General features: G+C 41.0%; 2 protein-coding genes across 2 annotated transcripts in view; one reads left to right on the top strand and one right to left on the bottom strand.

Annotated features, from left to right (window-relative positions):
- The first annotated feature begins 589 nt into the window (after nucleotides 1-589).
- Nucleotides 590-5,811, top strand: cstpp1 (centriolar satellite-associated tubulin polyglutamylase complex regulator 1). The gene is made up of 9 exons (XM_070971758.1): nucleotides 590-910; nucleotides 1,103-1,205; nucleotides 1,593-1,723; nucleotides 2,159-2,243; nucleotides 2,764-2,852; nucleotides 3,159-3,366; nucleotides 3,641-3,750; nucleotides 3,971-4,034; nucleotides 4,272-5,811. Exons 1-9 carry the CDS (start codon nucleotides 829-831, stop codon nucleotides 4,438-4,440), a joined length of 1,041 nt encoding a protein of 346 aa, XP_070827859.1. The 5' UTR covers nucleotides 590-828; the 3' UTR covers nucleotides 4,441-5,811.
- Nucleotides 5,777-25,064, bottom strand: part of LOC139337248 (C-Jun-amino-terminal kinase-interacting protein 1-like) — a 21,201-nt gene continuing 1,913 nt past the window's right edge. Inside the window, exons 2-12 of the mRNA XM_070971757.1 lie at nucleotides 17,317-17,392; nucleotides 16,215-16,796; nucleotides 15,175-15,759; nucleotides 13,582-13,839; nucleotides 13,288-13,363; nucleotides 13,029-13,195; nucleotides 12,841-12,944; nucleotides 11,027-11,137; nucleotides 10,621-10,691; nucleotides 10,304-10,402; nucleotides 5,777-9,062 (exon numbers count right to left, since the gene is read on the bottom strand). Coding sequence (XP_070827858.1) covers nucleotides 8,990-9,062; nucleotides 10,304-10,402; nucleotides 10,621-10,691; nucleotides 11,027-11,137; nucleotides 12,841-12,944; nucleotides 13,029-13,195; nucleotides 13,288-13,363; nucleotides 13,582-13,839; nucleotides 15,175-15,759; nucleotides 16,215-16,796; nucleotides 17,317-17,392 — 2,202 coding nt within the window. The 3' untranslated portion in view covers nucleotides 5,777-8,989. The remainder of the gene's footprint in view (nucleotides 9,063-10,303; nucleotides 10,403-10,620; nucleotides 10,692-11,026; nucleotides 11,138-12,840; nucleotides 12,945-13,028; nucleotides 13,196-13,287; nucleotides 13,364-13,581; nucleotides 13,840-15,174; nucleotides 15,760-16,214; nucleotides 16,797-17,316; nucleotides 17,393-25,064) is intronic.

Raw genomic sequence — 25,064 nt, 5'->3', positions numbered from 1 at the left:
AGATCCTAAAGGGACAAGTTTTCTAATGGTTTTAGCTCCTAATGGAACCAGTAGCTTTCTAATGGTATTACATTCTAATGGGACCAGTAGGTTCCTAATGGTTTCTTCTAATGGTTCCTAAAGGGGTTCCAATTCCCATTAGACCATACCCTAATGGGTATTCTACTGGATTTTTCAGCAGGGCTAAGAAATGCTGAATTAAATAAATATTTTTATTTGTACAAATTTATGCCTCATTTATCAGATCAGACCCCCATCCCCACCCCAACCCCCACCGCCAAAATCTCACTCTGAACTCAAGTTCAATTCTTGAGAGCCCAGAATTTATATTATGATTTTTTTTTTTTTTTTTTTTTTTTTCAGCGTGAGAAATACAATGAGAGCCCTGGTACATGTGATGCTAATGCTAACGTTCCTTAGTTTACTCACATAAAGTGCTCATTAATTAAAGGCTAATTCACTCTCTGCTGAATGAATTTCTTCTGTCTGACTCCTATTTTTTGACTGTGGATTCACTAATAAGCTGCTAAAACACAGACGTTTCATTATGAGCTCTTGTAGTGTTTTTATTTTCAGGATGTGTCCTTGTCTTCTGGGGATGGCTGTCTGATATGGTCAGAAGAAGAAGACGACGACGGAGCAGGAAGTCATGGGCGCTGTGTTGCTCGGGGGAACCTAATTGGTGTAACTCACAACACTCCGCTTCCATGGAGATCCACCATGTCAGGATAGTCAGTGCTTTAATAGACAGCAAAATCCAGAGTCTACAGAAATGAGCTGAAGCCAGACAAGCCTCTGATCAAAGCTACACACACGTCAAGAGGATAAATGTTAACTTCAACGTCATCTCCCGAGAGGACGAGCAGGATGAACCGTTTAAATTCCACCGTCCCGGTTGACGAATACCTCGGTAAGATCCGTGAGCGCTTCAGCCAGCTGACTGTGTGCTTGTGCACATTTTCATTTACCACTCGTAAGCTATCGATCCATCTGACTCGTTCAAAATCAGCGACGTTATATATCAGTTTACTGAAACTGGCAGCCTAACGTTATGTCATTGTGTCCACGCGCGTGTCATTGTGTGTGTTTGTTTTCCTCACAGCGGACAGCAATGTGTTATTTTACGTGAATGACGCAGTGACCCAGCTGCTGGAACACAAAGAGGAATACACCCAGTTCGGGGTGATCCGCTACTTTGCTGAATAGTACGTTACACACTCAGCACACATTCAGTCACCTGTCTGCATGTGTTGGGAGTCCAGCTGGTCTTGGTTTAGCCCTCCTGGATCCCAATGAGCTGCATGACTGAGCATGTTCTCAGAGATGCTGAGGGAGGGTTTATATATCTGCACAAAGAGCAGAAAGTAATCAAACTTGACAGTCACTACAAGTTGGCATGTTTTCATAATGTAAACCACCCCAAAACAGCTTGTCAATACACATTTGTACATCAGTGCATGCTTCTGTACATTAAGATCCTCTAAAAATATCAGTGCATGCTTGCACACTGCCTTTGTAAATGTGATGCAGAGAGTCAGTCCTGTACGTTCACACTGAATGTTGCAACTAGCTTACATTACGTGTGTGTGTAGTTTCAGCAGCGTGAAGAACAGTAACCACGTCCTCTTCAGGGAGTATAACTACATCAAGGCCACTCCTCATAACAGAGCCTCCTTCATCAGAGTCTTCTGGAGGTGCTACAGACAGGTCGGCAAGAGTGGAGGTGAGTGGGAGCCAAAAATAACTAGAGAGTGTGTTTCCTGAACGAAATGTGTGTGAGCGTTGGAAGCTGTAATGTGGTTTCCATGGAGTAATAAAGTACATCATTGATATCACCTTAGAGCCATACAGCAGTTTATGAGCGGTATGGTGGTGTTTCACTAATGACCACAAGGTGGGGCTGTGGGTGTCATGCTACCAATATGCCATTCACATGCTCATTTAGAATTTGTTGATCAAGTTTCATTGTCTGAAAGTTAACAGAATTGTATAAATATCATGTTTTAATGTTGAAATTGTCACACTAATTTGAATGGGAACATTAAATAAATTCCCTCTTTCTCAATATAAGACTATTTTTTGTGTTTAACATGAACTTGGTGGTTCACTGACGTGTCCTCTGTAGCTAAACGTATTTGAATGTCTTGTTGTGCTCCAGACTTACTGTCCATGCTGGAGTACAGGTCTCTGCTGCAGCTGCTGTGTCCAGACTTCCCAGCGGAGATGGTGCAGAGTGCAGCCAGGCCAGTACATGAACACACCACAGACAACATGCTGCACTCTTTCACTTCAGTTCATTTTGCTAATATTTACTTTATATTTCATAATATATACAGTCTACATCATATACACTTCCTTTTAATTCTTTTTTTCCCCTCCATATAAAGTCTGTAATGCTAAATAACAAGAAGGTTTTAGGCTGTGTCATTGGTGCTGTCGGAAATAGGAATAAGAACTTCAGAAGCCATGTCATTTCAAGTTTTATGGGAAGATTCATCAATTCAATAGTCAGAGTCACCTTGTTTATTTGCCCTTAAATGCCTTATTTGAAATAAATCTATAATTTTTGACCTTGGTAAAAGTAAAAAATTGTAATCTTGTCTCAGTTTGGATGGTTTAACTTTCAACTCTTGGAAAAAAAAAAAAAAAAAAAAAAAAAACTTTTTCATTGCATTTTATTACTTCAAAAAACTCTTTGACCTCTTTGACTCTCTTCTTTGTAACTGGGTTGTAACTGCTTTTTCTTCTCTTGTCTCTCTGTAGAATTGTTCTGATGGACGATGCCATCGATGTCTGTCTGATGTCTTTCTCTGATTTCCTTTATGCCTTCCAGCTGCAGTTCTACTACCAAGGTACAATCAAAACCACTGTGTCATAGGCCGTGTCAAAGAACCAGTTCCTCTTAGTTCAGTTTCCTGCATCAGTCCAGCATGTTAAATCAAAGATTTGTACTTTTCTTGTGTTGTTAAATTAACATATTATATCAACCATGTTGAGGGTACCACGCAACAAATAACACATTACAGTTCATAGATGACTTTTTGTTGTGATGAGTAATATATTGCGTTAGTTGTACATCAAATAATCATTTATTTAGTTGCATTTTCAAAAAAAGCAACAAGTGTTCAGGTTTCCCTTTCTATCCAATGTGCCTGCAGAGTTCCTGGACAGCGTGCTGCTGATCTACCAGGATCTGTTATCAGGGAAGAGTCCTAACACTGTCATCGTCCCCACGTCCACCTCCATCGAGCAGCTCCCCTCTGTGGCTGCAGAGGAGAACGACAGGGAAGAGCAGCAGCAGGATGGGGTGGAGCCGTCCACTCTGGCTCAGTGTATAGACGCCTTCTGTGACAGGTTCAAACGAAGGTAAAACACACACACACACACACACACACACACACACACACGTACACGCACACGCACACACACACACACACACACACACGCAAAGTCCAGTCTGAAGTTCAGTGAAGTTGAATATAATATCATCACATGATTGTTTGTGTGTGTTTTAGATGACTTGACTTTGTGTGTGTGTGTGTGTGTGTGTGTGTGTGTGTGTGTGTGTGTGTGTGTGTGTGTGTGTGTGTGTGTGTGTGTGTGTGTGTGTGTGTGTGTGTGTGTGTGTGTGTGTGTACAGTCATCCTCCCAGGTCCTGTATGAGGGAAGCCCTGGAACAGACTGACAAAGTGTCTTACTACAGCTTCCTCATGAGCCTGGCTAAACATGAGACCATCAACCAGACTATTGGTAGGTTCAACATTACACGTTACCCTCCTCAGCCAGCCTCTAGCTTTGCAATTATACATTACAGGTATACATTAATGTATATACCACTGCAAGGGTTGATTAGAGCATTGAGACCGAACAGACAGCAGTCAGTCTGTTGTAAAAATAAAAAGAGACTAAGAGACTGTTCATTGAAAGAGCTTAAGATCTTGAACCTTCTCTTTCTTGCTTCTTTCTGGAGGTGCGTTACCCAGCAAGGCAGAGTTGCTCATTGACCCAGAGATGGACCAGGAGCTGGACAAACTGTGAGAGCTCACAACCACACACAAATACACACCCTTATATCACTCGCTCATAAAGTGTACTGTATACTGCACAGCATGGCTGCATCATGACAAGCCAACACATTGTAGCACACATTTCCTTTTCTTTCCTTTCACTGTCTTCATCTCTTTTCTGTACTTCCTGTCATCTTCGCTTTCCTTTTTCCTCCCCTCTCCTAACTCCTTTCTTCTTCTCTTTGCATCTCTTTTCTTGTCCAGAATCGCCCAGATCTCAGTGAGTCCTGGCAGCAACAGCAGTGGCAGCGCTGTGGGTGGTCTAAAGGAGGTGCAGAGGAAGGCCTCCCCCAGGAGGAACATCCACCACAGGAGGAAGATGGAGGTGGAAAGCGACGGCTCCACGGAAGAGACTGACTCCTCTGAAAACTGACGTCTAAGCTGTCACCGCTCTGTGACATGTCCCCTCCCATCTTAAAACCAGAACACACCATGTCTGTATGGGACCCATGAAAACTTTCCTGCCCATTATTTGCTATGTAAACCCACATCAGTAGTGGATAAGTGCACATCAGTGTGAGAGAACACTCCAGCCATGCATGTTTTCTTGTTGTCCAGTATTTATATCCAGAGGAACAGTGAGGGATTCAGTGAAATGCCAAGCATGATATCTCTGACTGCAGGGCAGGACTCACGGCTGAAGCAACTTTTCTTTATATGCTGTGGCCCTGATGATGTGCAAGTCCCATGTCCGAACACGGTCACGTGATGTGACACTGCTCTGTAGCTGCAGGGAGTTTTGAATTTTCCTGTAATCTCTCCAAACAGAATGTTTGTATGTAGTATTGTTCGGTACACTTTTCGTATGTGAGCACTCCGTCCTCACTTATCAGTATTATTTTCATCACACTAGGATGAATGTACTCCTGCTGCTTTAACTCTTCCTGCTAAAAGAGTTGCCTCAACACTGGACAGTAGCTCTGTAAGCTCTCTGAGGAAAGTCAGAAGTATTTGGATAAATGCACCATTGACTGTAGTAGCAGATACGTGTCCTTTATGTTTCTTAATGTTGTGTTGAGCATGTTAGAGAACAGGGACTCTAAACTGCATGACAGGAATTCATGAAGGAGTAGTTCCTCCACTTCCTGCTCAAGCATGAACTGTATTTACAGCTCCAATTTCTGTATTACTTTTTTATGATGAAAAGAATAACATTAAGCTTGATATGTGAATGTGACATGACATGTGTGAAGATCCTTACTCCCACTGTGAATAATAAAGATGTGACTGTGATGCCTCTTACTGATGGTTTCTGTTGGTAACTGCGAACTGACTCAATGTGATAATTTATTGATGTTCAATGGGGTCTTGAAGTGACTTAGTATCACACTTCCATAAAGCTGGAGGACACAAGAGACAAGTTAAAAAAGTGTGGTCAAAATTGATGCAGCAGAGTTAAAGATATCCTGACTTTTAGTCCTTATACTGGGTTCAGCTCTGGTTCCTACAATGCAACCAAGAACATCTTTCATTAGACCCTCCTGCCCAGTGCCACTCAATGTCTTTCAAACTTTGTAAGACAGGCTGTCAGTTTTAATGTGTAGCTCCTGTCCAGATTTCCCTGAAGACATCACTGTGACATCATCAGGGTTCTTTTCCCAGACTCTCTTTGATTGGCTGATTGACTGAGGAGGATTTTGATATGGTGTATGTTGTAAATGTGTTTTTGTTTTTTCTATTTAATTTTGTTGTTGTTGTTGTTGTTGTTGTTGTTGTTTTGACAGGAATAACCACCATGATCATCACCAGTCTGTGCGTCTTCATTTTACAACATCGATATCATGCGGTGTTACACCCAGGTTTTGCTCAAACCAACAGCATACAATAATAACTCCTATACAAACATACATACATACATACATACATACATACAATACAGTATATATATGGATATGTATGTGTATATACACATACATATCCATATATATAGTCATGTAGAGTTGTGTACATTGACATGAGTCGTGTGTACAGTAGATCCCCATAGTGTTAGAATCACATGGAAAGGACACTTTCAGGTGGATCAGAGCAACTTCCTGTGGTGCACCTCAGATGGCTGGCATGGAAATGAACATGTGGTGGACACTACACTGCATGAACACTTTTAAAGAAGTTTTTCTTTCAGGCTACCATGGATTTTCATTCACTTTAGTGCACTCCTGCATGAAAATCAAATAACAGACTTGTCTGCTTAGTTTTTGAAAGAAAATTTCTGTTGCATGACTGAATTATATTCACATGGTTGTGAAATTGATGGAAGACAATCGCTCTCTGAAAGGCAAAAAATGGGATTTTTAGTTTAAAAAAACTAGTGTCTTGTGTAAAGAGTTCAGCTGATACAGGTTTTGGAGCCCAATACTACTTTTTTCAGACATAAGCTGCATGCCTTGTATAGATATTCAGTACTCATGCCAAAATTGAAAAGCATTTCCCATTTTGCCTGCATTTTTATCCTCCCTGGACTGCCAAAGCAGCGAGATCATGGGACAAAAAGATCTCTACAACAATATCAAATAAGACTATTCATGCAGCCAGGCGTAGTGCTGCTATGATCCTAATAATGATTTTTGTTCACACATATTTGTGCAAAATCTCACAAAAATGTTGCATAACAATCATATTAGATTAAAGTCTTCCTGTAGAAAACTGGTGTTATATTGACCAGTTCTACAGTAAATATGTAATCAGTCAAACAGCACTGCACTGCAGTGATTGACTGACTGAAAGGCAATACCAGTTCCAGATACCAGTCGGCCTAATATCAGCTCTCTTGAGTCCTTATGACATAATTTAACATTCCATGGCAGCCATCGTAGGTTTACCAAGTCATATCCAGCTACATGACTACTCATCTGAATGTCACTGGCTGTTCTATAATATTATCTATTTAGAATCTGTGATTGGACACATCTGAAGTCAACAGTTAATGCAGAGGACAGTCACCATCACTACATCAGAAAAATAAAATAGGCACTGTTTATCGAACACAAAACATTTCAGCTTTCATTTCCACTCACTCTACCTGCTCAAATCTGTTTGTACATTATAGTTCAGCCGCTTGTGCAGAGAGAGTCCGGGTGGCTGGAAGTCCAAATGGTCAAATTCTAGATCTTAAAGCTGCATCAATTGATTTCTTGGGGACAGCAGGACGTGTTGACACAGCAGAAAGAAACACATTTCCACATTAGAAAAGCAGTCACGGCTATTGTGTTTGCAAATATTTGTCTATTTACATATTCAGCAAACACAGAGCAACATTAACATTATTTTGAGTCATGTTTCAGATGACCTGATCTGGTTTGGTCTCCAGAAAATATCTGTATGTCTCTTTATATGCTAAATGCTCCACTATGCACATATGCTAGTCCCGGGCCAGTAGCCAACGGTGAGCTTTTTAGCTGAACATAACTGCCTACTGCCCAAAACAAGGTTCATGAGAGCATTATTTTTGCATTGGAAAACCAAGACAGTGAGCTAAAAGAGGCTAAAAATCGTCATAGAACTGAGGATAACTGCATTGTTGGGTAATAATTGTCTGTGGGTTCATGAGTGGCTCTTTCACGTTGCAGTCATTTGATCCATTCTTGTTAACAGTGCTGATTGGCACAGCTTTGAGTCTGGAACTGATCTTCTGATGACTGCAAAAAAAGTTCATTATTTACTTTTAAACATATATAGGTATAATAAGAAGTAAGTATTTCCACACTGACTCAACCCAAACATTGGTCCTAGATTTGAGCAGGCAATGCAAAAGAAGTGAGAGCTGAAAGTGATGTGGACAGATTTGGACATGACTGCACAGTGATCCACCATCCCACCAGTCTGTTCTGTTGCACATATACTTAATTGCACAGCGTCATTTGGGCCTTGTTATTACACAGAATTAAAGGAAATAGGTCACCACTCAACCAGAGAAACCCTGCATGTAGGAACCACGTTTGGAAGAAAAGGAACATCAAGCAGCAAAAAGAAGAAATTAGGCACCTTAACAGCAACTCCAAAGGTCTTCAGCAATAGATTGTCAAGTCTGGGGGTTATAATATATCAACTTATACTTTTTGGAAACATCAATTTGTCATCATCTGTGCAAAGAAACTAGCAGGTCCACTTGTTTATCATATATTTCTTCAAAGCACTGGCTTTTGTTGCCCTTCTTTACTGTAAAGTCAAGGATGAAGCTAATTTAAAGACAGAATGCCTTCTGTTCAGAAACATGCAGTCTTACCCAAGATAAACCTTTAACCACATGTGACTGTCAAAACCAGCTGCTTGAAATAAGAATGGGGTAAGACGATGTCTGTCTAGAACTTAAACTAGAACTTAAGATGCAGATATAGATATTTTTAGCTTAGCTGCTGACCTGGTAAATAAATGTAATGTAATGGTAAACTTTACCTGCTCAACACTGTCATTGTGCGCATGTTAGCATTTACAGTAGCTGTGCCTAAATGCAGCCTCACGTGGTTGATGACTCATAATTCAGATCACCAATCAGTTCCCACAACTGTCACTGCAAGTTCACAAATCGATGATGTAAACATTCTGTCATTAAATTAACTCCATAGTCCTGCAGGCTGTCCATATGATTTTACATCCAATATCTACGTGTAGTTACATATAAGTCATTTTAGCCCATAAAATATGTCAATATCAGATATTCGTGTTTGTGTTTGGGTAGGTTTATGTTACATTTGTTCTCACTTTATGGAACATCGCATGTGATCCTGTCCATCCATAGAGGTATTTATATCGTGACATGGCCAAAGGAAGGAAAAGCTCGCTGCATCACTGGATGCAGCTAAGAAAAGAAATCCACCATGCAAGTACTCTGACGAAGATATATCTGTGGTCCAGTCTGTGGTGTAAGTCCAGGCTTACGAGCACATAGTGAGTATTCAGTACATAGTGTGGATGGACGAGAGGTGTTATTCAATGAAGATGTCTTCAGTGGGACAGGAGTAGCCAATTTGTTCCTTGTAATAGTGCTGGAATGCCCTCCTGTGGGACACCAGAGAAGAGAATTAGAAAATAAAAAGACAAAACAGACAAAAGCAAAACAAAAGTGATGATAGCACACGTGTCTAGTTGTATCATCATCTACAACTGTCTGGTTTGGATGGAGTCCAGCTCTGTGTATCTGTGGGACACGGCCAAAGGAGGATATGAGGTATGAGAGCAAGATATCTGGATAACTACTGGCCAGACTGACATGAAATTCCTTGTGAATATTTGTTGTCCTCAGCAGCTGGACAAAGTATTAACATCTGTATTCTCAGTAAAATACCAGTAGTCCAATGAAAAATATTCTGTGATGTTAAAACTCCTGTTGACTTAAAATGACTAACACAGTTGTCTTGTTAAATCAGTTTGTTCACATCAACAGGTGATACACAAGCATGCCTAAGCCGTGTTCAGCATTTTCTACTGAGTGTGTTCATGAGCCATTTCTGTTTTTACAGATAAGGTTTTGAGATTTGTGAATCTCTGAAATTTGTGTCTCCATCAGAAGTGGTGAAAGGTAACAGTTTCTATGAATGATCAGCATAAGCTTTATCAATCTCTTCATAAATGTTTATAGTCATGCATGTCAATGAATAACAAATTATCTAAAGTATTTTTTTTTTTTTCTATAAGTTGTAGAGATGATATATTACACATTCAGCATTCAATGCTTTATTCATAATGCTTTTTATCCTAACTGTAGCCTGTTATTAATACACTTAGAGAACTGATGTAACGTATCATAACAGATTAGAAATACTAATTTTCTGAAATGGAATGATGTCTTATAAACAGCAATATTACGCAAAAGCAGGACTTTGTGAGTAAAGTGACAGCACTGTATAAGGTTATTATCAACTGTATGAGCATTTGGGCACTCTCACAGGACAGGTGTGACTGTGCAACAGAGAGTGAAGCAGTGTGTTGTTGTGGATGTAAATAAGTGTGTGAGCTCAGCCAACCAACACTGGGTAGATAACAGTTAAAATATCCATAGAAAGTGTTACCAAAGATTGTTTGCTGTGTTCAGTGCATTGACAAATGACATAAAACACAACAGCAATCTTCAAAAAACAATGTCTGTGTTACTCTGTAAATGTATAACTGTCAGCTGCATCTGTGTATAACTATTGTATGCGCATGTAACCATACCAGGAGGGGCAAATCAGGAAATATGTATGGAATATCAAATATAACACAGTGAAATACAAATTAGAATACAATAGCACAGGTCTTACCCTACAGACTCAGCCAGAGGATGTAGTGTTGTCTCTGACATCATCACATGACAGGCAAAGCGCTGTTGGTCAGGATGTTTGGTGATGAAACCGAAATACCTGCAGTGCAAAAATCAGCATTACTCAGGAAACTTACTTCTTTACAAATATTCATTGATGCAAACATGCTTTAGTACACAAAGCACTGAGCTTCAATTTGTGAACTTTACATCACTTTCATCTCATTTAAATGCCACCAAACAGAAAAGGTACAATTTAACATGGTTTAATAAATCCCTCATGTATGGGCGGGAACGGACAGAAGTAGTTCGACTCACTTGCTGTGCTTTGGATGACAGCCACAGAATGAGATGTTCTTCAGCTGGAAGAAGTGGAAACACTGGTCTCCCTGTCAGACAGGGAGAGAGAAATGTAAAGTTTGAAAAATTCAAACGCACAGTTTGTCTTGGTGTGTGTGAGGCTGCAAAATCGAGCTGAGCCTGAATAAATCCTGGAATATTTAATCCAAACTGGCAGAGTCGTTGCCATCACACGTCACCTTTGTGGAGCAGCTTGTAGTTACAGCTGATTGCCACTGTTGAACACTATACACATAACTGCAGGACAGTATCTTGTTTCCAACATCGTTATTAGCTGCTGTAGGTTTTGACCAGCTAGATTTGGAAATGTGTGACATTTAGAAAGGACGGTAAATTCATTATGTAGATTAAGTCGAGCATGTACCCTGTGAGCAGAGTGACACTGGTCCTGGACACTGATCTTCACTCCCTTCACACTGACCTCCAGCAAACAGGCGGAGGGAGGCTGACCTGCTAACCGCCTGTTACATGCCACCTGTTAACACAATCAAGAAATCAGTCAGTGGACATAACCGGCAGAACTTTGACGATCAGCACCGGCAGCTGTAGTGTTAAACCCGTCTTCAGGTCAGGTTATGCTCTGACAACGTGCTGTCTGGCTATTTTGGAAATCAAAGATGCCTCAATGTCTCCTACAAACAGCAAGACGTGGCTCACCATTTTTTAACAATGTTGTGGAGTAAGCAGTAAGAAGAAAAAGAGTTTTTAAAGAGCGCTTTAACACAAAATATAGGTATAATACAAATATTAATATGTAGAAATATACACGAGTGAAGAGTTAATGGAAGCATTGAGTCCTGTCACATTAAGAAGCCACATCATCTCAGCTCTGCTACAGCTACAGCTGCCGGACATTTTTAGTATCATTACACTCTGTGCTGAATTAAAATGCCACTATAACCGTAGAATTCTCCCACAGGACATTAGAAAAACATTTTGTGCTGGAGAGGGAAGCTGAGCATGTTGATGCAGATGCCTGTTCAGCAACGTCTTTAGTTCATAAAAAGTCTTAATATTCCCATAACTTGTGTGGTGAATTAGTCCTTCTTGAGATAATTAACAATCAGACACCTTGGTGTAATGAATGACTTTGGATGTGTGTTCAACTTAGATAATGCAAAATGCACATTTGCACGTTTACATCCTTAATATTGACATACCCTTCAGGTTTGCAGTTATTGTGTGTTTTGAAGGCTTAATAACTGTAAGAGGTTAATTATTCACTTAATCAGTATTCAGGACCCACTTGTGTTCCAACAATGAGCTGATTCACCACAGGAATCAAGAAAATCCCCTCTTATTTCCTACAGTGAGGCAAACCTGCGGCAAAGTAAAAAGTAAAGTGTAGGACATGAAGTGAAAAGAGAGAACGTGTCTCTTTACAAACTAAGCTCAACGCTGAAGTAGCCAGCTCTGTGCTGTAATGTTCTTAATAAGGATTTGGCTCCAGTGAAGGCTTTAGAGGAAACACAGTGATTAGCTGCAGCAGGTGCAGCTCTGCACTTATGTAACACAGTGGAGTCCAGTCAGTCAAAGAGCCAGTTCTGGTTTGGTTTTATTTGTTTTGGTTTTGAGGTATCTGCCTACCCCAGTGCAATAGGTGGAGGCAGAGATAGAAGTTTCTTTTGGTTCACATGGCTTCCTCTGGATAATCCACATCCTCACTGTGAAAAGTTTCTGCTGTTTTGTTTCACTCCTCATGAGAGAGTATCTAAAAAATTACTAGATTCCACAAGGAGTGAGAGAAAACACGTTGTCTTGTCATTAGTGTGAAGTGACCTCTCTCAGCAATTTATCCAATTTACGTCAAGTTTTGTGAAACCTTGATCAATCTGGCTTGGCTTGACTGTTTATTCATTAGTTCACCACACTGGATCATTTTTCTCTGATAACCTGAAGTACAAGTGGTACACCAGCCATCAATGAGCCAGCTAAAAGATTCACGTATCCAGGCTCACAGAAATTTTTAGGCTGTGGAATAGAAAGACAAACATATGACAGAGAAGAGACAGAGAATGACAAAAGATACAAGAAAATAAATACAAAAAAGTCACTAAAGTTGGAGAATAACACTCATTCCAGTTTGGACAGATATCAAAAAGTTACATTTAAAAGGATCGGCTCTTTTAAAAAAGCATTTATATTCCTGCAAGTAGCTTTTATCTGGCTGTAACGTACCTTTTGCATTGCAGCACACAGCACGTCGTTGCCTTTGTGCATGGGGACCTGAACTGAACCCAGGAATCGCACCAGAAACTGCTCAATCTGACCGTCTTTCTGCACTGAGAGAAGAAAGGAGAAGAGATAAGGAATGAAATCATCCACATGTTGTTGATGTTGGTGGCAGTCTGTCCACTTGTTTGTACCTTGGCTAATCTCTTTGGGCACCCTGACAGCATAGAAGGCAGGGAATATGCCAGTGGCTCCAGTCCTCATATTGTAACCCTGACACCACAGGTCCTCAGACTGGCTCAACATTAACACCGGGTCATCTGTCTCTAGGCAGAGTTCATCAGCATGACGAGGGACAAACCTAAAACCAGGTGGAACAAATGTACAGATTTCAGTCTTGTGTCTTTTTTTGGACATTTCAGAATTAGCGTGTGTGATGTCATTTATGTTAACCTGTAGACAGCTCTGTGGCTCTGCTGTCTCTCCACTCCATCCAAAACACAGGAGAACAGACCAAATGATCCAGCACCTGAGTGATACAGTATTGATGTTACACTCAACAGCTCACTGTTTGCTTACAGTTTGTATTTTTTTCATGCTCATAAAAGAAAATGAAGTGACCCAACTTTGACTGATGTTTACTGAAGAGTGGAGATGCCAAAAGGCAATCACCATAATAAACCTTAGATTCCCCGTGTGAAGGATTTTATTTTTGATCTAAATTAAATATTTGGAGAGTATACAAACCATCGGCACTGTAATGGCTACTGTTGTTGGCAAACAGGTTGAGGAACTTCCTACTTCTGGAAGCTTCGGCCCTTCCTCCGTTAGACTCATCCTCCTCTGAAGTTGTGGTTGATGTTACCTTGGACTGCTTGCAGATCCTTGCCACAACTTCCCTTCTCCTCTTCACCTCCTCCTCCCGCCTCCTCTTCACATCCTCTTCCCTCCTCCTCTTCATCTCTTCCTCCTCCTTTCTTCTCTTTTCCTCGTCTTTCCTCCTCTCTTGGACCAGGAAACAAGGAAAGGTTACACTGATAGCATCAAGAAACAAGAGCCAAGGAACTGTGCAAACAGTGGTTTGCTTTCATCTTCAGTCAGTCTCCGCTCCTGAGGTTACACCTACACAATCATCTAGTGCAAAGTGTCGTTCTGTAACTATTATCAGTTCAGTGGTGTTCCACAAGGCTTAGCATTGGGTCCTCGACTCTTCTCCCTGATTCCATGGTATCTATTTCTGTTGATATGCAGATGACACAAAACTCTACATCGAAATACAAAAACTCCAGTTATGATAACTTAGGCCTGTCTCAAATTCTATTATTACAGGACAGATCAGACTCAATACTAGCTGAGTTTACTACACTATTAGAGAAGTTTCCTTAAAATGGTGATTTTCTTTTTTAAATCATCACCTTTTCCTGCTATATTTGACATATAACCCTGTTTCCAAAAACATTTGGGACACTGTGTAAAATGTAAATAGAAACAGAATGTGACGATTTGCAAAACACTGAAAGCCCATATTTAATTGAAAATAGCAGGAAGACAACATACCAAATTTTGAAACTGAGGAATTTCATTGTTTTTATTTTTAGAATTTGATGCCAGCAACACATTTAATAAACAAAAATCTGTCACAATTTCTGTACGTTCCATCATCAGCGTTTTATTTGAGCTGACAATTTGGAAGTTTAATGTGGAAGTGAAGTGGAAAAGCCACCATGGAGGTTTCAGGAATTATGGATCAATTCTTACTTCGCTAGACCTCAGGGGACAGATACAATGATCTCCCTTATCTGCAAAAGCCTGAATTCAGTGCTCAACAAATTTTTAATGTTAACCGCTCTAAAGAGACCATAATCACAAATCCTACAAGGTTCATGGATTTTCCTGTGTGGCCCTCAGCCATATGCTGGCTTCCTGAATTGGCAGTCAGGCATCGAAACTTTGAGAGCCCCCCAAATGATTAAAGCTGGGTGTGTGTGCACCCACACACCAAAGTTTCCAGCGATGCAGAGACATTGTTTGAATGCAGAGGAATATTAACTGAGTACATCCTTTCATTAGAGTCACAAATTGAAAAATGATGCTGAAATCACTTTAAGAAAGAGGCGGTTATTATCGGAAAAAGACATTTTTCTCTTTGTAGCTAACAATGACTTGTGTCATTTTGTTGCCATTGGAACAACTTGAACTTGCCTCTTGGGCCATCCTCCAAAGTTTGCCTTTTTACTGGCAGGTGTTTAGAAAAGTAAAACAGCAAAACAGTGATGTGTATGTTTCTACTTTGTGGCAGAAACGTGTTCAGCCATGTTAAAAATGAATCAGTTTCATTACCTTGCTCACTTGTCTCTTCTCTCCTTTTCCTCTCTTCCTCATACTCTGGGTCTTCCTCCTCATTGGCTGACTGATAGACCGTCTCTGCATCGCTGTCATCATTGTGCTCGTTGTAACCGTGCAAGCAGTCCTTGAGGCTGACCAGCTCCAATTGAGCGTGTTCATCGACCACCAGAGTGTATTTAACAGAGTCATAATTTAACCCTGCTGTAGCTTCACTCTTTGGTACAGTTTGAGCAGCTGCACGATCTCCCTGAGTGACAGAGTTGGTGCTTTCCACCTCGGTGTTCTTGTCACCTTTTCCTCCTCCTGCATTCACCTTTGACTTGGGATAGTCCATCTCTGTCTTTTCATTATCTGGAAGGCAGTGGGTTGGACCATTCAGGGCGTTCATGCAGGGAGTCGGATCTGCCTCTGCCTCTTCTTCTCTGATGTCAGGGTTGATTCGACGGGATAGAGAGGGATGCAGGGGCCCTGGTGGGGGGCCCTCTGTGTCTGAGCTGAGAGACATTCTGTTTGATCCTCCCTCGCTGCTGGACCTGGACAGGGCTGGGGGGTTGTCCTGGGTCCTGTCATGGTTTTGGCCTAAGAACACAACATATGGAAAGTGAGTAGATATCAGGAGAAACTGAGTAACAGATTAATTCACAAACTGCTTGCGAACTGTGGACAGAAGTATTTGTGAACCACTTCACAGTATGTTAGATACCTTAAGTCTCTTAAAAGATATGATTAGATGTAACCTTCCTGGAAAAGTCATTTTGTAGCACAAGCATATAGAGAGAAGAGAAAAATGGGACTATTGACAGAAATTTCGTAGCACCACTCTACAGGCCAGAGGTCACAGACTGTGGTTGGATGATCTGATTTTGAGCTGCACCAATAAACATCATTTCATATTAACAGTGGATCAAATAAGATAGTGGCAGTCTCCCATTCCCCTCAACCCTGCTTCTACAAAAAAAAAAAAAAATCAGGCCTTTGGCAAAAATAAAAGGTACACTAACCACCACTCTGCGCTCTAAAGGTAGGTTCATTACCTTGGTCTTGGGGCTTGTTCTGGTTTCTCGGAGCTACTGGCGTACGTGGGACCACCATGGATGGTAGATAAGCTTCCTGGTTATAAAGTATGTTATTTGGCTTGATCTCCCCTCCTCTGTTACCCCCTTTAGCACCTACTTTTCCTTTCCCATCAGCCCCCCGGCTTTTCAGTCCATTTGCTTCTCTTGGCCTCTGATGTCCATTCCTCTCTTTACCCTTGGACTCCTCACATAGTCTTCCTCCTCTTCTATCTTCTTTCCCTGTCGTCACTCCATCCTTTCCTCTGATGTCCCCCAGGTTCCTCTCTCTCATCGTTGTCACTCCTCTTCCAACTCCAGCTCTTCCTGCTCCTCCTCCACCTCTCTTTTGACTCCTCGGCGTGCTGGAGGACAGTGTGTGCGTGGCCCCAGACGCCTGTCTCTCCCGTGGTCGAGCACGTGTGTCTGCGGTGGTGGCAGCAGGCTGAGTGTTGGCTTTACTGTGGGATCCATTGGCAGTGGGAGGTTTTGGGGCCGGACGGCGCGTGTTGTGCCGGACTTTGTCCTCCGCTTTTGGTTGAATAGCTGGCGGTGTTAGATCCCCTTGACACACACACACGAACAAACAAAAGTATCAGATTATGAATGACGTGTGAAGAGGGATTATCAAAGTAGCCTACAGTAAGTAGTTTGTCCTGAGTTACAGCAACACAGGAAAACCCACACATTGAACATATTTCAAGAACATTTTCACTTCATCCCCCCCCCCCCAACATGCACACTTCAATCGAAAACATGCATTCAATGTAATGTAATGATCAGCCCTTTATGAAGTCCTGAATACAAGGGCGCTTTTTATTCCCTGTTGCAGGCAGAGCACCAAAAACACTGGATCTTAGATTTCCCATAATGCAAGTCAGCCTACAGCTCCATGCCCCTGTTTGTAACACAAGCTTTTTATTAGAAATGTCTCAAAGCCAAAGAGAAAACACTCATGGTGGCATCGTCAGGATTCTAGTTTCTCAGATCTGGGGAAGTAAATGGAAAGTCTGTGGAAGGGTTATTTCAAACCAAGTGTGTATTTCTTTATGTTTTTTTGTTGAACCATCCACACCGTCCATACCTGTAATGTGTGGGGAGGAGGAGCGGGAGTCCTTCCAGCTGTCCTTCTTTCCTAAAGAGTTGTTGTTGATGGAATCCTGATAGAGATGATGAGACAGAGCAGCGGTGTAGGAACAGAAACAAACACATGGGTTAGCTCACGCACATGACCACACACACACACACACACACACACACACACAAAGGAAACTCACAAGACAATAAGATGAAATAAAGCGAAATGAAACCTAACAAACATTAGAGCAGATATTAATATTTACACCTGTTTAATTGATCTACCCCTAAATATACCCCTCCCCTCTCTCCTCTCTCTCACTCTCTTTCTCTCTCTCGCCCTCTGTCTCTCTCTCTCACCCTTTCTCTCTCTCACCCTCTCTCTCTCTCTCTCTCTCTGATGATGTCATTGCCAGGAAGAGGAAGGAGCATCGGCCAGGCAGTGTGTGACAGTCCAGCATCAACCATGCAGAGCGCTGACTCACTTACCGACATCCCATCATGCATCTCCTTTCCCTGTTTCACACCCCATTCTGTTACTATGGCTACCCAGTGTGTGTGTGTGTGTGTGTGTGTGTGTGAGAGAGAGAGAGAGAGAGAGAGAGAGAGAGAGAGAGAGAGAATCAAAGTGGAGAGAGGGCTCTCTGTGTGAAGCACATCCTTCTCTCTGATGACATCTTCCTTCAGCCTGATGTTGCAGCAACAGTGTGTGGGGAATTCAGTGTGCACACAGAAATCTAATGGAGTCAGTTTTATTATGAACAGTTGCAGTGCCGTCTATTATGTCTGTCTGATGCCCAGACTGTGACACTGTAAGAATACAGGCGAGGGAGTTTGAGGGAAAAGATGACCCTGATGGTTAATTTGCCTGTTTAACTAATTTCCAAATCTTTTGGCCAATAAAAACACATGTTCATCCCCAGCTAACATCAGCATCTTGTCACTTGTCAGTTATCTTGTCACTTTGAGCAGGGCAAAGCATCTTCTTAGGTGGACTGTGGTGGTGATTCACCTCTGTGCTCCTTTCAGAGTTAGTGTTGTACTGGATTACACGGAGGGGCGTCCCCTTATGTACGTAATTTGGGTGGACAGAATTGATTAGAGACATCTGTCAATATAATTCAATCAAATTTTGTTATCTTTGGACTACAGGCTAGCTGTTTCACCGTTCCCAGGCTTTATGCTAAGCTAAGCTAACCAGCTGCTGGTTTTGTAGCTTCAAATTTAGTGAACAAACATGAGAGTGATATCGATCTCATTATCTGACTCCATGGCGACAGATTTGACCCCCAAAATAACAGAAAGTTTTGCTGACAGTATTTTCATTATCTACCACACGTTAGGGAGGAGGTCGTGGTGGATGGTTGGGTCAACGTGAGACACATAGGACACAGGTTACTGACCAACAGGAGACCAACATTGGTTGTCTTTCATTATGGAAATGTTTTTCTGACCTTAAGTAGTTTCAGTTGCTGAATTGTAATCACAACTTAGTTAGCCATCAGTATATTACATGAATATAAAAGAACAGATTAATGGCAGAAATCAGGTGGGAACATGTTTGCATGCACTGTAGTCAGGGGTGCGGGGCTTGTGGACAGGCAAGCCAGGTAGGTGCTTGGAGTCCCCGGCCACTAGGGGGGCCCCGGCCACTTATTTACAACAACAATTATTGATAGGCCTGGGCTTTCAGGGACCTCTGTTGGTCCCTGGACCTCATTTTGAGAACCACTAATCTATTTTTTCAGTATTCATCTCAAATGTCCCAGAAATTGTGCATTTATGTGTGCAAAAAAACAAATTTTTGCGTGCACGGGTGGGGTGGGGGCCCCAGGGATTTCTTGCTTGGAGCCCCAAGAGACCCGAGCAACGGCACTGACTAGTAATCTGGTTAAGTGTCAGTTGTGTCTAAATCAAACTCTTCAGCAGTGGACAAGTATTCATTTATTACTACTACTACTCAAAGTTGTCCACGCACATGTGGACATACAAGGAGACACAATCTGCTTTGTCCATTAACTACGACAATTTCTTACTCTGCATATTTTTAAGAAGCTTTCATTCAATTTGGCAAACAAAGTTTTCCTACAAGGTCATTCAATTAACAAAATTCATCAGATCGTATTAAATTGGAAACAGCAAGAGTTCAGTTAAACTAATTGACTGTGAATGTGAAAAAGACCAGATCGTGACCTTTCCAGAACAACCGCTTCCCAGCAAACACAGTCAGGCCTGGAAGAACAGTAAGTCAGAACAGCCAAACCTGCACATATTGATTATACATTTCAAAGGACACTAAAAGGCAAGAGCTGAAAGTTCACTACCAAAAGAAAGACATCTTATGTTATGATAAGGACCTGCTGCTGCAGTGGTCCTCATGGATATGAAACACTATATTAATGGATATATAAGTTTAGTTTTGAACTTATTTCCACTAAGTATTTAGGGATAAATTAATCTCTTAAAATGTATGGATTTTTTTTAGCTACTGCATTTAATAATATTTTTAGTTATAAATTATTTTTATAATCAATTAACTATCGGTTAATGACACACCAAATAATTAAATCAGTTTATGGATGGATAAATGTATTTATTTGTAGCTGTAATTGTCATGTGTTTTCATTTCTGTTTTTATTATCCAGATTAGATATAAAGTCATATAATGGTGTATAATAATGACTCCTGTGGTCCTCCATATGAATGAAACTCACACAAACCAAGGGATTAAAACAAAGTTATCAAGTTTTATTCCAATCAAACTGATGAATCTGCTTTTAAATTTGAACTTCTTTTGGTTAAGATGTGATGTATTTGAGAAAAAGATGATTTCATAAAGGCAGGCCATGCTTGCATTTTTTTACATTGTCTGGGAAAAACAAGCTTTGTTATCTTGAGATAATGAAATAAGTGAGTCGTGATTTCAAGATAACGTTAAAAAAGTAAGTGCAAGCACCGCTTCGTACAGAACCACAAATAATTAAAAAGAATTCACTTCATAACCTTCTTCATCATTCTTCTTTGTATCTGCAGTATCAGTGCAGCTTTAACATGTGAATGACCAGTCTGTCAATCATGAGTCATACCACACGTCACAGTGTGTAAGTTGCCTCTGAACTGGCGAGTCTAGTGTGTAAACTCAGCTGTGAACATGTTGACAGCTTGAACAGTCATGCTGTGGGTGGGTAATCTGTTCATTTGACGTTTGACATTTCACTGGTTGAAGTTCATTTTATCACTTTGTGCTTTTGCACCTTAAGCAATCATCATGTCAGGCCAATGAGGCAACCACTCAATTTAATTAAACTGAGACAGAGAGAGAGAAGATAATAAGACATGATGATAAGAAGAAAGAGATAGAGAGCCTGTTCCAGGGTGGAGAGAGGTGGAGGAAAAGAGACACAGAGAGCCAGAGGACGACATAAACAAAGAGAGACAAATGAAACTGTTAAAGCCATGAAGATTCTGCTGTATTCTGTGCTGTACTTCATGTTCTGTCACGTTAAAGGTTAATGCGTAGCTTGACTTGTCAGAAAAAGGGACATTATTTTTTTAAGGCACCCTAACGGCATGCCTCAAAGGACGGCACTGTTAGCCTGCTGGTTTGGTTGTTCAGTCCACTAAATCTGGTCCAGTTTTCAAAGGAAAATTCCCTGTTTGTGAATAACTATGTGGCAATAGACCTCATTCTGATTCTAAATGGTAAAAGTATTCAGCTAAAAGTAACAGATAGATGGTTTAAACATCTTCTGCCACTCCATGAATGCAAACTAAAGCAAATTGTTAAATAATAAATAGTGAAATTAGATGCTGTTTATAATCAGTTCAAATCAGCACATTTGAAACATGATGGGTGGGGACTGAATTAATCTGACAGGGCTGTCGGGGGTACAGGTTGGGAACCACTGCAGTACAGTGTCCACTGCACTAACACCCCCCTCACAGGGCTACATGACGTCAGCATTTTGCCAAAACAAACTGAGGAATTCATATTGGCTGGCAGGTTGGAGACAAATCCGAACAGGTTTAACTCTGGGCACACAGATATCTGTCATTAGCCCTGTCCAGACACCAGACGCCTCCCATTCAAAGTGAAAGTTAAAATGACTTCCAGGCAGACATAACAGATCAATGTGGCTGCCTGTGATGCTGAATCAACTACCTCCTGGCTTGCTCTGTTAACAGCAGTAAACAATAAGAAGGTAGCCAGTCACCCAGAGGCCACAAAGAACTGTTTTATTCATCATTAGATTACTTATTTCGGAGTGGTTCCTTTCCCTGCCTCAGCTGTGTGCTCCATCAGTTGTAGCACCCTCCTCTTTAGCTGTCAAACCCCCATGCACATTGCAGGAATAAGGGAAAGGGCATATGTCAAAAAGCATCACACCAAACGGTACATTCATGGTTCTGTCAAATTCATATTCTCCTTTTCAGTATGTCCATGTCTGCTTGTTGTGTGTCTACACAGTTTGACTTTGCCACAATAAAGCCAGCACAGTTCACAGCTCAGACATCAGTATGTAAATGCAGCATTGTTCAGATGGGTCTGCATACAGCTGCTTTACCACATAAGACAATTTTAACAGGAATAAAGATGGGTGTCTTGTATTCTAGCTCACTTAAGTAGCTGTAAACCAATTTTCATAGTGTACTGAAAATAATAGAAACTAATGAATGCCTGAAATGTAGCTAACAATATACAATGCTGCTGCATGCTTTAGAAATGTCTAACTTATTATGAGATCTCTTCCTAATGAATTTTCAGTGGAGGTGACAGGGAACGAAATTCGGCCCTTGCTCCATGCAAAAAATGTTTCTTCCTCTGAGGTTACAGTCTTTTTAGTACAGAACTTTTTGTTTTGTTTGTTTACTGCACCTCCAGGGAAACAGAAAGAGGGAATTTTGAGCTAAAAATTTTGTAACTTTTGAGGATATTCATTTGACTAGCGTGTTTCAGACAGCTGAAACCTCATATTAGCTCTTTTTACACAGACCTTGGACCATAGACACTGTTCCCCATCACTTACCTTCAAAGAGCATTATGAAATGATCTTTCATTAACATTAACATTACAAATGGAAGATAACAACGACTTCTCCTGCAAGGCTTCCCTCTACAAATAACACTGAACAAATTCATAACAACACAAGTATATTTGTGCTTAGCAGAATACTATTTTGCTTCTGTAATGTCCCGTGTGGATTTTAACACTATTCTGCTTATTGATTCTAGTAGGACTATTTGTTTACATCTCCTTACCTTAATAACCAACATCAAAACAGTGCAAACAGCAACATACGTAAAACCTTGACACTGCTTTCCTGACACACCCTAATTTCAGCACTCTCAATTAGCCTACTAGTTTTCTGCATAGAGTCGCTGATTACACACGTGACACATGTACACACACATGTACACAAGAGTGAGGGCTTACAGTCACACATGTAAATTGACAGTGAGTGTTGTCAGGCTAATCCAGCTCCTGTGGAGAGTCCAGCCGGCAAGCAGGGCACAGTTTACAGCAGCCAGTCACACTGCTAATCACCATACAGCAGAATGTTTTTGCTGTATGCTGTAGGACCATCCTGGCGTCCCTTTCTCATCCTGCCAACAATCAAATTATATAACTATTATTAGGTAGAACATGTGTTGCTCAGAGGGAGTTGTGCTATCAAGCTGTGATAACGTTATCTTTTCCTTATATTCACCACAGTGTGAAGAAGTTCTTTATACTGCATCTGTCCTCCATTACTGGTACTTCAGCTACAGAGTCCGGGTATTCATCCTGCTTTGGTCCCTCCTACAGGAGCCATTTCTGGCTCTCCTTTCATGAATATTGTGAAACAAAAAATAAGTTTAAAATCCAAAACCATCCATTCCAAATCCATTTTAGGCCGTGTGAATGCAAAACTAATTTCAGGTCAAGCCAATCTGTCACCTCTGATTAAGTGACACACTCTTGAAGCAGAAAAATGATAAATGCCTACAGGGAATGTGTTTGTGCCTTTAATCCACTGACACCAGGTCCTGGGTCTGCTGCTGTATTAAAGCCAGCAGGCACTCACAGCATGCATCTTATGGAAGGACTGAACTGAAGACATGATAACCTTCTATATCTGCCTGTCAGCACATTGTCTTCCTACTCAGGTTACAGCGGCTCATTGGCTGTTGAATGATATGTTACAGTCAGATCATTACTGATAACTTCTATAGAAGAGCTTCACAGTTCAGTTGCCCTGTGAGGAGCAGCCGAATCACCACAGATTTCCCCTTCATGGAGAATTAATTGCATTTCCCATTGTGATGCAGGCATGATTGAGCTATATTCACTTATTCTATTATGACAGGGTATGTATGACCTGGACATTCTGGAGGAACGTAGAGAGAATTTACACTGTGGTTATTATTTAACTGCTGGGTACTTGTACCGTAACTATGTATTAGGCTACAGTATGACCATAAAGTGACCATAAAACTGAGCAATGATTTTCAGGGAAGATGGAGTGATGGCTTCTGCAATGATTTTGGGGTACTTAACCCTCCTATAGTGTCTGAACCTTAGTGTTCGTTTGTCAAATTTGACCTGTGGTTGAAGGCATTAACAAGCACTGAAAAAAACATTCATTAACCCAGTTGTTAAAAAAAGTTCTTTGTAAGATTTCCTGTTCTCCAGTAACATAGCACTAAAATCCTTGCCAGTCGATGCACATATTAGCATGTTAGCATGCAACATGCTGTCAAGTGATTCGCTATCATTCCAGGCAATGGAGTATAAACCTTGTCCAACAGCATGTAGAGCATTTCATTCTATATATCTACATTGTTTAGTATGTATTTCGGTGGTGGCCTTTAATGAACAGCATTTACTTCAAGATCAAGATCTTTGTGGACTAAGGTCACCCGTGTAGAGGAGGCCATCTGAGTGCCCACAACAAGTCAGACTAGGCTGTAAAATTACCAGGCAGTGAAGGGCCAAACAGCATGGGTGTTTCACAGGTAAACATTGTTCGTATTTAGTGAATTTGACATTTGCATAAAACTCTAGTTCTGAGTGGCCGAGCGTCACAAAACTGTTCCAACAATCAGCAACAGGTGGGGTTTGTGCTCACGCCGAGGGCATAAGGGAGCGAAGGGGAGATGGTGGGGAGCAAACAGGACATGGCTAAATCTGCCAGGCTAACATGTAATCGCATTGTGAAGGAGTGATGACGATACCAGTAATCTTTCCCCACAATGATTCACCCCATCTTTAACTTTGTTAAAATCATCAAGAATAGTGAGGGTTCTTGTTGATTCCACTTATCTTAGAATGGGGATAATAAACCCTGAGAACACTTTTCAATATTTCCGTTATACAGATGAAAGAAATCCTCAATGACAGCTATAAGCTAGCCCAGAGCTTCGAAATACCAAACCTTGGATAAGATAATTAGCAAAACAAAAATGTTAGCCGAACAGAAATGTGTTAGTTCTCTAGTTTGCGTCTCTAAAAAACCTGTGTCAAGAAAAGCCTAATTCCCTGACAGACCCAAGTTTCTTTAAATGTAAAATTAATCCAGACTTACAGAGCTGCAGTAAACTCTCACAGGCGTGAAGTTCCACCTAGACAGCAGCATAGTGCTACTCTAAGTTTCTTGCAAAGTGTGTGAAGTTAATTAAAATTGTGATAATTGTGTTTTCTGGTTAACACTGGCAGAGAGAAGGGTCAACACTTCTGCCTTCTGATAACCAGTTTCCTATAGAGATACAGTTCTC

Source organism: Chaetodon trifascialis, chromosome 10 (assembly GCF_039877785.1).
Source record: "Chaetodon trifascialis isolate fChaTrf1 chromosome 10, fChaTrf1.hap1, whole genome shotgun sequence".
Classification (NCBI taxonomy): Eukaryota; Metazoa; Chordata; class Actinopteri; order Chaetodontiformes; family Chaetodontidae; genus Chaetodon; species Chaetodon trifascialis.
This window is presented reverse-complemented; position numbering and strand designations above follow the sequence as displayed.